Below are 15,439 nucleotides of genomic sequence, written 5' to 3' on the forward strand. Positions count from 1 at the left end.
ATTATCTTCCATGAAATTCTTCAACCATAAAAGGTATCAAGATAAGCTAATATGGCTTTATAATACATTAGTTTTTTTAATACTATATATTAAAGAATTATATCTTTAACTTGTATTTTTGAAGAACATTACTCATATTTATAAAACTGTTGACCTCCAAAAAGGCCACTAGATGTCAGTTCTGATCTACAATCCAACAGGAAATAAATCATGTCTTAGAAGTAATTCCACTGTATTAAAAGTAAGTCAATGAAAAATATTTGCTTGCTTTTACTCTTTCAAAGGTACATGAACATTTAAATTTTCAAGATAATGATAATATGGATTTTGAGGACCAAAATACAGAAGAATTCCTGTTAAAAGATACTTTCAATTTTCTCTTCTCTAATGAATTATCGCTTTCTGGGTTTTCTGAGATATTTCAGAGATTTTATAGATCAGATGTGTTTAAGGTAAGTGCTTATTTGTGTACTGGCAAATATTTTTTCAAGTCATTCTTTAAAAGTTACCATTTTCCTTATTGTTCAATTAAGTAACTTGATAATTCATTTGAAATTAATTGGTATCTGTTATATTACATTTCTTAATTTTTTTCTGACCTGAGGACCAATATTATTTTTACATCAACTAAGTTTGTGAGTGACTGATTATGATGAAATTATGAGTTGAAAATGAAGTAAAACAGTTCATGATTTCATAAAGAATATTTGTGGATATTATGAATAATACATATCATATATTCTAGATTACTTTAAAAAGAATATTAAGACTCTTTGGAGGCAGTCTAGAAGGGCAGTGACTGCTTCAAATTGACACCAGGAAACTTGAGTTATGACATTATTTTTTAAAGCATCCACATCTGTTAACATGTGTGGGTAGATATTGATGAATAGGGTGTAGGGCTTCAGAGTAGCATTGGTTAATTTTTATTGCATGCTAGCATCTCCCAAACCTCACTCCCAAAGCACCAATGAGCTATTTCATCCAGGTCCTCCTTATCAAATATGAAGTTTTCTTATATTCAGATAGCACTGTGACAAGTTGAAGTTGCTATGTATTATTTGGCATTAATTAGCTCAGCTGTTTAGAGTTCAAAATTTGATTTGGTTTATGAGGTGGGAGGCAATTGGGCTGAACATAATTTGACTTTTTAACAATTGTTCAAGTTTTTTTTCCCCCTAATATAGGGTGAAAATGATCAAAAGGAACTAAATCAATGTCTGTCTTTAGAGGAAATCAACTCAATTTTCACTTTCATAAAGGAACTTGGGAGTCTGGGACAATTCCAACTGGTAAAACAAAAGTGACATTTGATTCCTCTTTATTACTGAGGTTATAGATTGGCCATAAGCTATCTGCTTTTGACTTCAAACTAGACGAAGCTATTTCTTTTACAAATAGAAATCTTTGTAAGCTTCTTTCCTCTTTTCAGAGATGTGATAGTAAGATGAGCAAGATCTGTACGCTTTAAGAGTTTGCAAACAATACATGACTCATTAAAGGTGAAAGAATAGCTGGCAGGATTTGAAAATTCTCAAGGGGAAAATGTCAACATTTTTCTAAAGAAGTTTTGCTTTGAGATTTGGAACATTTATATGCAATCAAAATTTATTTTTGCTTTCTATATACCCTTTTTGTTTGTGGAAAATCAAAAAAAATTGAATATAATAATATTTTAGAAAACTACCTAAATCGTAATTAGTTATAACTCTGTAGCAGACTTCAAAGAAAGAAAATGTAATTTTTACTGATTGCAACCTTGAAAGAAGGCATTTGTTTTCTTCTCCATGTATTTTCTTGGGTTCTGTTAATTTATTGGTTAATATGAAAAGATAATTTATTGCATATGAATGTGCATGCTCAGTACTTTCTTTCTTTACAATTCTGCTATTTATATAGGCTATAATGAATTTATTTTTCCGCCTAAGTTTTCCTCACAGGAAATGTCTTTTCAAAATACCATGTTTTAATGTCCATTAATAATTTATTATTTACCTCATATTTGTCTCAAGCATTAACTTTTAAAAAATCTGTTTTTATATAACAGATGCTACTTATATAACTTTAGCCAATTTACTAAGTTAATTAATGAATGTTTGACACTTGCTTTTATAATTTGACTCCATATTTTTTGAAGGGTTCAAAGTAAGCTATTTCCCCAAAGAAAATTTAATTGACACATAATCACTTTAATGAATTTAAGTATATTTAATAGTAGGTTTCACTGTCTCAACAGTTTGGCTCAATACTATAGAAAGTTAGTCAAGCCTGGCTTCATCCTTTAGTAATTTGTAACTTAAGATATCATGAATGTCAAGGACATCTGTCAGCACAATTTGAGGAAGAACGAAAGAATTATTTTGCAGAAAAAAGGCAAAACCCCAGCTTCTTGACTCTCAGAGTAGAAGGAGGATGGCCACAGATTTTCGTGTATGTGAGATTAATATTTCTCACCCTGATATAATACTCTTGTAGCCCAAGAGGATTTTTCTTCTTCCTGCTGCCTGATTCACTGTGTTATTCAGCTGTTTTCAGGTATCTGTAGCATGAAGGAGAAATCAATTTCTATTGAAAGAAAAGAAAACTTACCTCATTTGAAAATATGATCATCAACATATTTTCTTATAAAAAGTGGCATTTACCTTGACAACTGCACATAAAATTAAATTATGGTACTGACCAATATGTATTTTAATAAATATCTGATTTTTAAAATATTTGACTAAGTATAAAACCTTTCTTAGTAATACTACATTTTAATTTATTTTCCATAACTTATGCTGATATCCTGCATTTGAATATTCCTTCTCAGCTCTTCCCATCTGCTACTCCTGGGATTCAATCTTTGGTGCATGAATTTTATGATATGGCAAATCCTATGGGAAAACCTGGCTCAGTCTTGACCCAATACTGGTCTCTTTTAAATATATTTGAACAATTTCAACTCATGAATAAAAAGGCACAGCTACATCCACTGGAATGGTAAGATAGCCACAAATTTGAATTGCTCAATCCAAAAAATCTCTCGTCTAAAGATTGATTTCAAAAGGCTTTGCCTACATTAAAGAAAACAACAAAAAGAAATGTGTCCAAATTTTCATGCTCCGGAAAATGAATGTCTTTAAAGCATTGAAACCATAATGATTCTAGTGGTCTTAAGCACTGTAACAAAAATATATCCAACAGTTTTTCAAACCAACAAGACTTGACTCCATTATAAAGTAATGTTTAAAATTAAAAGTTTCAGTCTCTTTTCAATTTATGATATATACCCTTGAATTTTTCAGAGTATCTAATAGAAAGAATTAGGTGATATTTGTTTTATGAACCATCGGTCAGAGTGGAAGCCCAATAAAGTTTCTTTATTCTGGGCAAAAACTATACAAATATATATACATCTGTCTTTGTTGCAATTTTCTTTTTTATTTTAGAAGGTAAATATTTTTTTCTTTTTTTAAAGAAGGCAGAATCTTCTTCGTAAGAGGGAAATGTTGGCTGGGATAAAAGTTTCCCGTCTCCACCTCCATGCTAACCAGAGGCAGGAGGAGGGAATGGGAGGGAACTGGGACAGGTGAAACACTAATGTCTCTAGTAGTTGGTGAAAAGGGCCAGCACCTATGGTTTTGTCTGCTTCTCTTTTATATGGATAGAATTAAGGGAGTATTTGACTTTTCTACTGCCAGCAAAACAGAGGCAAACCTAGATCACCCATGGAGATGAAAGGCTAAATGGTTCTGCCATAATCATTCATGTCTCTCCCAGGCTTCCTCAGGTGGCTTCAGTTCTATCAACTTTTACTTCACTTCCTTCTGCCTCAGGAGACAGTGAAAACAGTCCTGTAAGAAACTCTTTGTATAATTAAAAAATATACATATATTTGAAGAATTCTTAGGACATCTCCCAGGATCAGAACTCAGTTTGATTGCCACAACTTTATGAAGTTAGCCTTAGTTCCTCACTACCTGGAAGTAGTAGACCTGGCAGAAGATTTTGTTTGTTTGTTTGTTTGTTTATTTGTTTGAAAATTAAATGTTAAATAATGTAGCTCGAAGCCACTTTGTTAGTACTTTGCACTCATTCAAATAATCTCAGATTATCTCATTCATTATTATAGATAGCCGAAGAGCAGATTTGATTTCCCAAGGAGCCCATTTAAGTATTGTTTTTATCTTTGAGGAAGTTCCCTTGAGATATTCAAGCTTTGGAAAGTTTGTTCCCCAGCAAGGTTTTCTCAAGCTCCACATATGTTGTCAGGTTAAGCCATCCACTGATCTTAAATTTAGAAGATTGAATTCCCTTCCCATAGGAAAATCTGGTAACAGTCAGTGTTGAGTAGAGTTAGAAAGAGTCAGGACTTTTTTGAAACATACAGACTTGGGTTAAAAAAATCCTAACTTTAGAGTTTATTAAGACAAGGTTTTGACTCCTCTGAGACTCAGTTTCCTTATCTGTAAAATATAGATTAGACTACCTACCACGTATTATTTCAGGAGGATTACACAAAATAGCATCCATATGCTGCATGGTGTCTGGCATGCTGTAGCTCAGGTAGGTAATAAATATCAGTATATTTTCCTTTACATGTTTCTGTACCATTCAGAGATCACTTCACCTTCTATAGCGGGGATGATATTTTTTCTTTATAGGAAAAGCAAGATGAGTTTCACAGATCTAACTGAACACTGAGACAAGTAAACTGTAGGTGCTTGTCAAAAAGCAATTAGTATATTGCTAATTTTCACTTTTATTTCAAGTAAAAATACTTCTAATTTCTTTAAGTTTACCAGTGAGTACATTTAATTATCATTCATGCCATATTTCAAGAAAGGTGCATATTGTATACATTTTCCAGATGAGGAAACTGAGGTGCTAAGAAGGCGAGTCCTTTGCTTAAGTTGCACAATTAATAGAAATAGAATTGGGGCGAGAACCCTGGGCCTTTTCATCATGGTTTAGTGCTTTCTTCCGGTACATCATGCAGACAGGGAGGTCAGCACTGCCCTTGTCTTCACAGTAGTCACCTCCGGTCTTTTCTATAGAAAACGTCGATGTTACTTACCTCCACTACCCATGGGGTTCGATGACTTCATCTTTCCTTTTAAATAAAGATCATCTGCTTGTAGTAATAGCAACAAAGTGAGGAAGGAGAAAGTCCGGAAAGCACGACAGTAGTAGGTAACAGTCATGTGTGTGTCCTGAGGTTCAAAATCCAGAGATCTCAATGGAATTCGTGTAAATCTGAACAGAATGAAAATCTTAAAATCAATGTTTGTGTACCATGTGCTAATTTGTATTTTACTGAAAATAAACTTGTGTGTGTACTTTGCTCAAAGGGACTGCTTTCCATGAAAATCCACCTGGATTTGAAACAATTTATTCACAAAAGGACGCAGGAAATCACTGCAGGATGCCTTAACATACAAAGTTTCTCATCCCGTTAAGATAGCAAGGTTTCCAAAATTCAGTTTCTGTACATTTTGGGGTTGTATTTTTGACAAGATTCATCTGAAATAAAGACTTTTAAATATAAAACTTCAGTAAAATAGTCACACCTTCCAACATTGACAATATTTTTAATTCCTTGCTTCTTCTTAATTTCCTAATGTTTATATTTTGAAGGAATCAAATATGCCTTTTTCATCTCTTCTCTATTATAGTGCCCAGCATAATACCTGGGACAATAAATATTTATAAAATGTTATTTAACAAAGAAAAATGTATTTATTAATAATTCTCATAGCATCCCTGTGAAGTAAGGCAAGTATGGTTATCACCATTTTGCTGGGGCGAAAATGAAGACTCGCACCAGCACAGGAAAGTCGTGCCAGGGGCTTCCAGGCCATCATGCCTGGTGTTCTTCATCATCAGGACCAGGAATTTTTCTGTCTGCAATTTAGATTATTTTGGACCCAAATTTAAGGATTTAAAGGGTAATCTGGCCAAGCATTCAGTTAGTTATACAACAGAGAAAATGAGGTGAACACCAGAATATAACTAATCCTTACCATTCACTACTGTTAATCAGAGTTCAAGGATGGAAGCCTTGGCAAAACATAGGTCATTGTCATTGTAGTACATGTATATTTCTTCAATTTAAATATATTTTCTTCCCAGGCTGTGTTCAGAGTTTCCAAGCTTCTTACTACAAAATTTATGTAACTTTAGCCAGATTCCAATGAGAATGTGTGTTCTTGAATCACATCTATTGGACCCAGGCTATCCAAGATTCTTCAGTTTTGGACTGAAGAGTGACTTTTTGACCTGGTTTTCTTCAAATATGCTTCTACTGATTAGAGATGATGAGATTTCCAGCCACTTCATTTGAGGATAGATTGCCATTTTTGAGAAATGAAATGCAGAAAGTGTTTCTTTGTGTTTATCAAAAGAACTGTGCCCATACAGAAGAAAAGATAGTGTGTTAGAGGTAATTTCCATGTATTTTGTTCATTTCATTAATCCAGAGTCATTTGGCATTGCATTTGCAGGAATTCTTTCACAGAGGATGAGAACATTGAAAAACCACAAGTGCCATTTGACGCAATAGGAAATAAAAAAGGTAAAAGGATATATTCCTACTTATTTCAACATAAAAATAAATATTGCCTGGCCAAATAATTATACATAAAATGTCTATCTTCATTAGCAACCACAAATGAAAATTAAACAAAGAAATGCTATATTCCCTCAAATTTGGAAAGATTTTTCTTCTCAGAGATAGTAGAGCTTGGGGATCCAGCAATCCCACTACTGGATATATATCCAAAGAATATGAAATTTGTATGTCAAGGAGATATATGTACTCCCACATTAACTGAAGCACTACACACAATAGCCAAGACATCAACCTAAGTGTCCATCAATGGATGAAAGGATAAAGAAAATGTACTATATACACAATGGAATACTATTCAGCCATGAAAAGAATGAAATCCTATCATTTGCAACAATATGGATAAACCTGGAGGATATTTTGTTAAGTGAAATAAGCCAGACACAGAAAGACAAATACTGCATGATCTCATTCATGTGGAAACTAAAAAAAAAGTTGCTCTCATAGAAGTAGAGAGTGGTTACTAGTGTTCTATACTCACAGAGAGTAGAATAGTGGTTGCTAGAGGATGGGCAGAGTGGGGGGTGGGGCGGGAGGGGAGCGGTAGAGATTGGTTATAGTTAGATAGGAGGAATAAATTCTGGTGTTCTATTACACAGTAGGGTGACTATCGTTAACAAGAGGATTTGGGATGATCTCACCACAAAGAAACAATAAATGTTTGAGGTGATAGCTATGCTAATTACTCAGATTTGATCATTACACAAAGTATATATGCATCAAAACATCACATTGTACTCTATAAATATATATAGTTATTATGTGTCAATTAAAAACAAAGTAAAACTTTAAAAAGAGATAGTAGAATTGGGGAGAGGGTAAGGAAATGAGTATTCTCGTAGTACTGGTGATTATATAAATTAAAACAACCTTTATTAAGGGACCATTTAACAATATATTAGAAAAGCTTTAAAGCTATTTTTATAGGCCAGAAATTTCACTTCTAGATATTCATTTTAAGAAAATAATTAAGAATTTATACAAAAATTTAATTACATAAGTTATTAATAAATGAAAAATTAGAAACTACTGCTATTGCAATAAAAGTGGACTGAACACATATTAAGCTATAGCCATCCAATAAAATGCTATAAAGCCATTCCTATATCATGGAAAAAATATTAATTTTAATTTTTATTTTTTTATTTCAGAATATTACAGGGATACACACGTTTTGGTTACATAATTTGCTTTTGTACAGTTTGAGTCAAAGTTACAACTGTGCCCGTCACCCAGTTAGTGTGCATTGTACCCGTTAGGTGTGAATTTACCCATCCTCTCCTCCTTCCTCCCATCTGCTTGATTTCCCTTGAGTTTTACTTCCATATGTGCATATAAGTGTTGACTAAGAAAAATATTTATGACATGAAAGATGTTTATGATATAAACATAGCAATTGGTTACTGCAACATGAAGCTCAAGGAAAATTAATGGTGATTTTGATTTTCCCTCTTTAGTTTATCTCTATTTCTCATTTTTTCCCTTCTAAAGAATATCTTTTCATCATAAGAATAAAAAATGTTTCTCATTCTGAGAAGAAAAAAATGAAAAGAAGTACCCACTTGTATGTCTATAATTTTTTTAAAAAGATCAGAGTTTTCCTATCACAAATCAGGATTTAGTACAATACCGTGGTTCTTAGTGTGTGGCCCCCCAATATCCAGCAGCAACAGCAACACCTGGGAAACTTGGAAATTCAGATCTACTAAATTTGAATTTGAAATAATCATTCTCCTGAGCTTTGAATCAAGTAATTTATTTTGTTTTATTGTAGTTTTCAGTTTCACTTAGAAGTGTTTACTGGTGTAATAAAAGTTAAGTAATAAAATGTGTTTTATTAAATTATCTCATATTTGACATAACTATGTATGTAAAAATTTTGATTAATAGTTTTTATTTTAAATTTACATTTCATTTTTAGCTGCAGTTCCACAAATTGTGAATGAAAATAAAGAAATACATTGCAGTAATGGTGAGTTGAGATTCAAGTGTTTCAGCAGTGTAATTAACAGGTACAGCCCTGCTTTGAAAAAAAAAATCATCATTTTATTATATTTGGGTATCTTCAGGCTGCTAATTTGTTTTAGTAAATTTTCAGAAATTATTGGATTTCTGATTGAGTCAATATCTATCACTTTTTGCATGAGAAGAACATTTTAATTTCCTGTTTTTGAACATGAAATGTTATTCTTATTTGTTTAAGGCCAGCAACTTCCAAACTCACTTTGAGGGGATCCAGGCATTCTGATTCATTGCCTTGGAGGCCCCTCAAGTGAAAGAGCTTGGATCATCAGCTTTCTACATTGATCTTTTTTTTTAATTATTATTTTAGCATATAATGGGGGTACATAAGTTTAGGTTACGTATATTGCCCTTGCCCCCCCATCCCCCCGTGTGAGAGCTTCAAGCGTGTCCATCCCCCAGACAGTGCGTATCGCACTCATTATGTATTGATTTTTAGGGGTGTCACCACCCTGCAGTGATTTTTTTCCCTACCAGATCATTGCTATAATGAATAGTACTTGAGCAGAATTTTCTTTATAACAGGTGAGAGTTTTTAAGCCAATTTTCAATTTATTTTCTTAAAATTCATGATTTTTTTACCAAGGTATAATAAGGAAATATATGTACATTCTAAATATATAAACTTTAAATAAGTTTCTTTATTCCAGTCAAAAAGGTCTTGCAAATACATCATTCTACAGGGTCTGACTTTTCCGAGGTCACAAGGCTATTAAATTCCTGAACTGAATCGTGAAGCTGAATCTTCAGATTCTTTGTTCAAAGCTCTTGAATTTTCATAATATACTATAAAATATCATAGAAAAATAAGAGTTCTATATAGCAAGTTTGTTTTTTTGACAATGTGTACTTTTAAAAATATATATGCCTATATTTGGTGCTAAAACATGTACTTAGAAAATTTAGGTTTTCACAAATAAATCAATTCCAGTAAAATATTAAAGCTGAAAAAATAAAATGTATAAAATGACTTCCATAAAATGGAAGTCTTCTAATTTAATAAAATCTAATTTGTATCTTCTAAAATGCAATTTAATTCATTCATGATGTTTAAACATTTTCTAAAATGCAATCTAATTCATTCATGATGTTTAAACATTATCGTTAAAATCATGGTAGACCGAAAAGTTATATAATAATATAGTTTAATAGAATTAACAAATACATCCAATTAAAGAAAATAGCATTTTAAATACAGTATTACTAACTGGGAAAAGATAACAGGTGTTACTTATGCCCTTCCCCCCCCACACTCACCGCCTAATTTCCCACCCCTAGAAAAACATGTGCTACTCTATTCTTCCAGGAGACGGTTGCCTGGAGTATGGTGGGAAAAGGACGAGAGAGAAAAGTAAGAGCAAAAGTAGTATGAATATTTATTGAGGGTCTACTTTGTGCCTGGTCCTGGGCTAGATGCAGCATCAGGAAAGCCACTTCACCTCTGTGGGCTTCTATTCTCTCATTTGGAAAATGAAAAGATTGCATTAGATGATCTCATTTTCCAGTTCTCAGGTAACATGGTGTAGACGATATGAACATCTTAGATAAGCCCTTCAACTTTGTTCATGTTTTTATGTTGACAAAAACTAGTCCTACCTGGAGCTTCATAATTAGTTTCCTACTTTTATGATATGATATAAGATTTAAAAAAATAACTTGATGATGTCTCAGAACGGGTGGGATTATCTTTAAGAGTCTAGGCTGTTCTCATGTTTAATATGAGTTATGATTATCCCTCAAGAGGGCAATAAAATTCTGCGGTTAAAAGAAATCCATTAAAAGCAACCAGCACTTCAAACAGCGTTCCCATATATACTTGCCAAATAGGTTAAGCAGCCTGCTGCCACCATATGTCACGCTGGTTCTCCGTAGATCTAAGGTGAGCTGGCTTGAGACAAGTTGGGACTGGGTTGGGAAGGACGCCAAGGAAACACCAGGTGTTCGTAGGCAGCAACACTGGTGATTCAGCTGAAGATGATGTCAGAACTAAATCAGCTTTCAAATAGGGGTTTAGGATAGAGTGCTCAAGCCAGAGGTGGAGAGTTTCTGATGAAACCAAAAATAAGCACTTGCTACAATCTTGCTTAAGAAAATGATTGCACATTTATTTCATCTCATCTAGGGCTGAGTTTCAGTTTAGGATGGGGGCAAGCCCCACTGAAAGTAATGACTATTAAGTAAGTGAAAGTGTAAACTGCAGGGAAATTAACTCTCAGTGAGCCTTTATTAAAACTATATCCTATTAAATTAACGTACATCTTGTATGTTTTATTTTGAAAAATGTTCTACCATGTTTCTATTCATTTAGCTAGTTCTGAGCATAAAAGTATAGTTCAAGTATTTACATTGCCTCTGTGCCTGGGCAATGGTCCTCTCCAAACACAGTTCATAGACCAACTCCAGTTTGTTTAGCATTATCTTGGTTTTGCAGCATCTATTTGAATCAAATCTCATAACTAATAATATCCTGGTTTTACTGGGCTTATCTCAGTGCCTTGAACATAGAAATTGTTGCAAAAAAACTTGGATGAAAAAATGATTGTTTTGTTAATAAGTGGTTGAATTTGAATTGAAAACTATGGTCCTCTTCAGGATGAGTTTTGATGAGACAATTTCTGCCCTTGTTCTTTTATTGTTTCTTTTTTATTGTAAGAAAATTTCAGGAGCTTGTATAATCATTGAAATTGTAGATGCAATCCACCTACATGTATCAACCAGATAAAATCTTTGGTTGACCTTTATGTCAAGTAACAAGTAAAATTAATCAACCAGATAGTTTACCTAATTCACCGAGCTATTTAACTAAATTGATAGTTTTTTTTTTAAAGAGTTTTCCCTAAAATAAAATTACAATATAATTGTATTATTATTCTTAATTTATACCTGAATGACTTTTTTCCTTCCATAGCCTGAGAAAGCCATAGAGTGTGGGTCAGAAGTATATATGTATTTGTTTTCATTTTAATTGTTTTAGTGCATGATGAGAGCTATACTGAGACCTAGTCCTCAGAACTAGAATAAAGTACCAATGTGTTTGGTAATTTCCATTGCCATGGATTTGGTGGTGCATCTCCATTTTCATCAAAGAAATACAAAAATTTTGGTCCTACTGAGGTACAAAGTTCAGAACATAATGGGAGATGCAACTGGAGAGCAAGACAAGAAAAGGCTTGTGAAATGCTCTGTCTGCTCTGCCAGGAACTTGGACTTGGCTCTGAAAGGGATGAGAAACCACTAAAAAACCAAAGACAAATGATCAGATTTGATTTCAGAAAAATCATTATTATAGCTGTATAAAAGTAGAGGAAGAGACAACAGTTAGTAGAATAATCTCCTTTCTCTAAGCTCAGTTTTAGAGCTTCCTGTGGTGAATTCTGGATTATCCTTGTTGTTGCTATGTTATTAGACCTCACTGAACATTTTATGCAAAGGCAATGCAAGGATATTTTCATTTTACTGATTTCTACAGAATTTTCTATGTTTTCTTTGTTGAGATTTTGTTGATTATTGAAAGGTATTGATGGTACAAAATGCTTGTGGATATTTCTTTGGAAAACATTTTGTCAAGATTTGGTTAATTTGTTTATTCTAAACATTAACATTGAATATAATTTTACAGTGGCTGGTGTATGTACTAAAGCTCTTTTTCTTTTTTCTCACAAAGATGCAGCCATAAATATTGGGCTACCAAAGGGAAAGATTTTTTAATGCCTTAGAATCAATGTAATATTCTAGATTCTATAACAGGATTGAGCAGAATATAGTATTTCCTTCTTACACATTGTGGTATATTTCTAGGTTGAGGAAGCCTGGGAAGGGAAGGGTTTCACGATGCCCTTGTGTTGTTTTTGTATCTGAGTGTTTTGTATAATACTGGCGTTTGCATTCTTTGCCCCACCCTACTGCCTATAAGATATATCAATCAAATGGCAGTTTAATGACACTTCCCACTGAGCGATTTTCCTCCTCTCCTACTAGTTTCCTCTGCTACCACCCCACAGAGCCATCATCCCCACTTACACAGTTGCTGGATCTATGCAGTAAATATCATGAAAATGTTTTCAATCCACAGGCGAGGCATTTTTCCCTGTGCCTTTAAACTTTCAAGGGCTGAGCAAAAAAATTCCATGTATATAACACCAACTAAAGTCAACAGCTGTTCTATAAGGCAAATGTTACAAAATTTGACAAATCGAAAATCTAGCTGAAGCCACAAACCAACTATGACCAGGTTGCTGGATGGACAGTCAGCAGTGATCACTGAAGTTGTTCAAAGGAATTAGAAACAAAAAACACGTTAATCATATATGATTTAAAAATACTTATCCATTGCACAGTTGCCTTTTGTCATTATTTTTGTGTTTATTTTTTTAACAGATAAAAACACACCATGTCATATTAAGCAGATCTTCACACATCCGAATTTGGAGCTAAATCCTGAGTTTAATTTGCAGATCAAAGATTATTATGCCGAAGTCCCATTTGATGTGGTAACAGTGACAATTGGAGTGGAGACTTCTAAGTGTCAGTGCAAGGTGCACCTGTATGAGCAGGCTGGGCCAAGGTATGGGGACGCTGACTGGAGCTGCGTTGAGACAGCATACGGAGAAACAGACATTTGATGCAAACTTTGAAAGTGGTTCAGAAAAGTGGATTCATGAGATCAATTGAGAAATTGCCAGTGTGTGAAATTTCCCCTTCTCAGATGTTATGTGGTTTAATTGAACACACTGGTGCTTTACTGATCTATTAGCAATCTTAGTAACTGATCTTTGTAACAATGTTGTAACAAGAGAGAATCTTGTTCTCAAATAATTGAGAGCACCCATCAAGGAAAAATTTTGCTTTTTGTTGTCTTCATATTTTTAGATTATTGAAGAGGTAAAGTTTCAAAGTACTCAAAAGTTGATTGCTTAAACATGTTGGAGACAATTTGTGGATGTAGTACAATTAACTTTCCTAATCTCACTGGGATTTTTTTCTGTTGATTCTTTTGAAAGTAACCAACTCTTTTGTTTGGAATTTTGAACAGAATTTTGAACATGCCATTTCCATAGCAAAGAAAATACTCATGGTTCCATGCTGTAGGGAAGGAAATACTCTTGGCCTCCCAGGAGCCAACAGAGTCTAGTAGAAAGAAAAGGGGAGTCAAGTCAGACCAACCTGGGTTCCAACCCTGACTCTTGTATATGATTTTGGGCAATTTGTTTACCAATTCTATGCCATAGTCTCTATATTTAAAATAGGAACTATCATAGTTACTGTATTAAGTGAGATAATATATAACCTGGACAATAGGTGATTAATAAATAATAGTTTCTTTCCCTGTAGTTAATACAGGACATGACTTGCTCTGCAAGATGACTCTTGGCATAGCAAAGTACTGTGAAACAGAGGTTTAATTTTTTTCCATATTTTAGGTTTCTTATGAAATTATACAGAACTTGTTTTTTATGCAAATAGTAGATATTTAGTGAATATTGATGTTATGAATCAGTTTGGGCCATAAATTTCCCCTATTCATTCTCTCTCTTTCTCTTTCTAGCTTTGCCAACTACCCTCTTGGCTTAGGGATGAACAAAATCTCAATATTTGTGGTGGATGAATCTCCAGGACAGAGTGAGACCCTGATCACTTACAAACTCACCATCTACAGAGAAGACCGCCCAAGTCTGCCCTTGTTTGAGGACTTCACAGCATGCGGTTTTGTGCAGGTAAGTGGCATTTATATTTGCACTTGTGTTGAATTGGGAATGATCTGTTAACCCAGGTGAAAAATGCCAAATGAAAATTATTACAAGAAATTATGTGCTTTCAAATCTAAAGTGTGGTCTCATTTCAAAGGAGCAAGTGTCCCAGCCAGGTATCTAAGGCACCTCATTGTGAGCGGTTTTCTTTTTAGTATAGTGGCTCCTCCCTGCACTCATTGTATTCAGTGGATTTATTGTGGTTAATATTTGAAAAAATGTCTGGGTACTCACACTTAGTTGTGAAATCGGTTTCACATTTCCCCTTTAAATTGTGCTGTTTTTCTTGGATTTGTCCCTGGATCTACTTTTGAAATCTTAAACTAGATTTAGTGGAATTTATTTTAAGGAATGAAAAGAAAATTTATGAAACTATTTTACAGAAGGTACTGGATAAATGAAACTAAATTGGTTTGGGATAGATACATTTGTCATTTGCTTTTCATACCTTAATCTTTCTGCAAGGCTGCAGTTTCTCTTGTGAGCAACACATACCATTTTGTTGCCTTGTTGATTTTGGAGAAAGGTGAATGGTACCTTGAGACTTTGTCTTGTCTGGTGGTTCTCCCTGTTTTTTCCCTTCTTAAGGATTGTATGTATAACCTTCACATTTCCTCACATCGTATACCCTCATTATAGGTGATTCCAGGGAAGTAGTAATTGGTATTCTTACTATATATCTACTAATCTCACAAAATATACCTGCAAATATGTCATGTCAAATTATATGCTACTGGGAGCTTTGAAGCACAGAGAGTTCGTAAAAGAGACGTATAGCTAGCTGGGCTTTGATGGGTAGTATGAACATCATATTTTTATAAATTTAATGGCCAGAAACGGTATTAAATTTTATAAATTTAATGGCCAGCCCACCACCATCACTACTATCTCATCTATTCCCAAGACCTTAAAACTATTTCATAAGCATACCCATCCTTAAGATTATTTTTCAAGGAAACACATCTCTCTAATTTGTGAATTACCACTAAATCACAGAGAATTTCACATTGGTCTAAAGATTGGTTCAAAGCAAAACAAAAAAAAAATAATTCTAAAATAT

General features: G+C 33.7%; 1 protein-coding gene across 3 annotated transcripts in view; it reads left to right on the forward strand.

The window, feature by feature from the left end:
• The window catches only part of CPED1 (cadherin like and PC-esterase domain containing 1), a 263,041-nt gene that overhangs the window by 126,030 nt on the left and 121,572 nt on the right, over positions 1-15,439 (forward strand). For 2 of the 3 annotated variants that reach the window (XM_069462606.1, XM_069462605.1), the window contains exons 9-15: positions 285-452; positions 1,188-1,292; positions 2,813-2,982; positions 6,486-6,556; positions 8,532-8,582; positions 13,010-13,196; positions 14,178-14,346. In XM_069462606.1, coding sequence (XP_069318707.1) covers positions 285-452; positions 1,188-1,292; positions 2,813-2,982; positions 6,486-6,556; positions 8,532-8,582; positions 13,010-13,196; positions 14,178-14,346 — 921 coding nt within the window. The remainder of the gene's footprint in view (positions 1-284; positions 453-1,187; positions 1,293-2,812; positions 2,983-6,485; positions 6,557-8,531; positions 8,583-13,009; positions 13,197-14,177; positions 14,347-15,439) is intronic. The other variant, XM_069462603.1, reaches the window with a different exon arrangement.

The sequence above is a fragment of the Eulemur rufifrons genome, chromosome 29 (genome assembly GCF_041146395.1).
Source record: "Eulemur rufifrons isolate Redbay chromosome 29, OSU_ERuf_1, whole genome shotgun sequence".
In the NCBI taxonomy this organism is placed as follows: domain Eukaryota; kingdom Metazoa; phylum Chordata; class Mammalia; order Primates; family Lemuridae; genus Eulemur; species Eulemur rufifrons.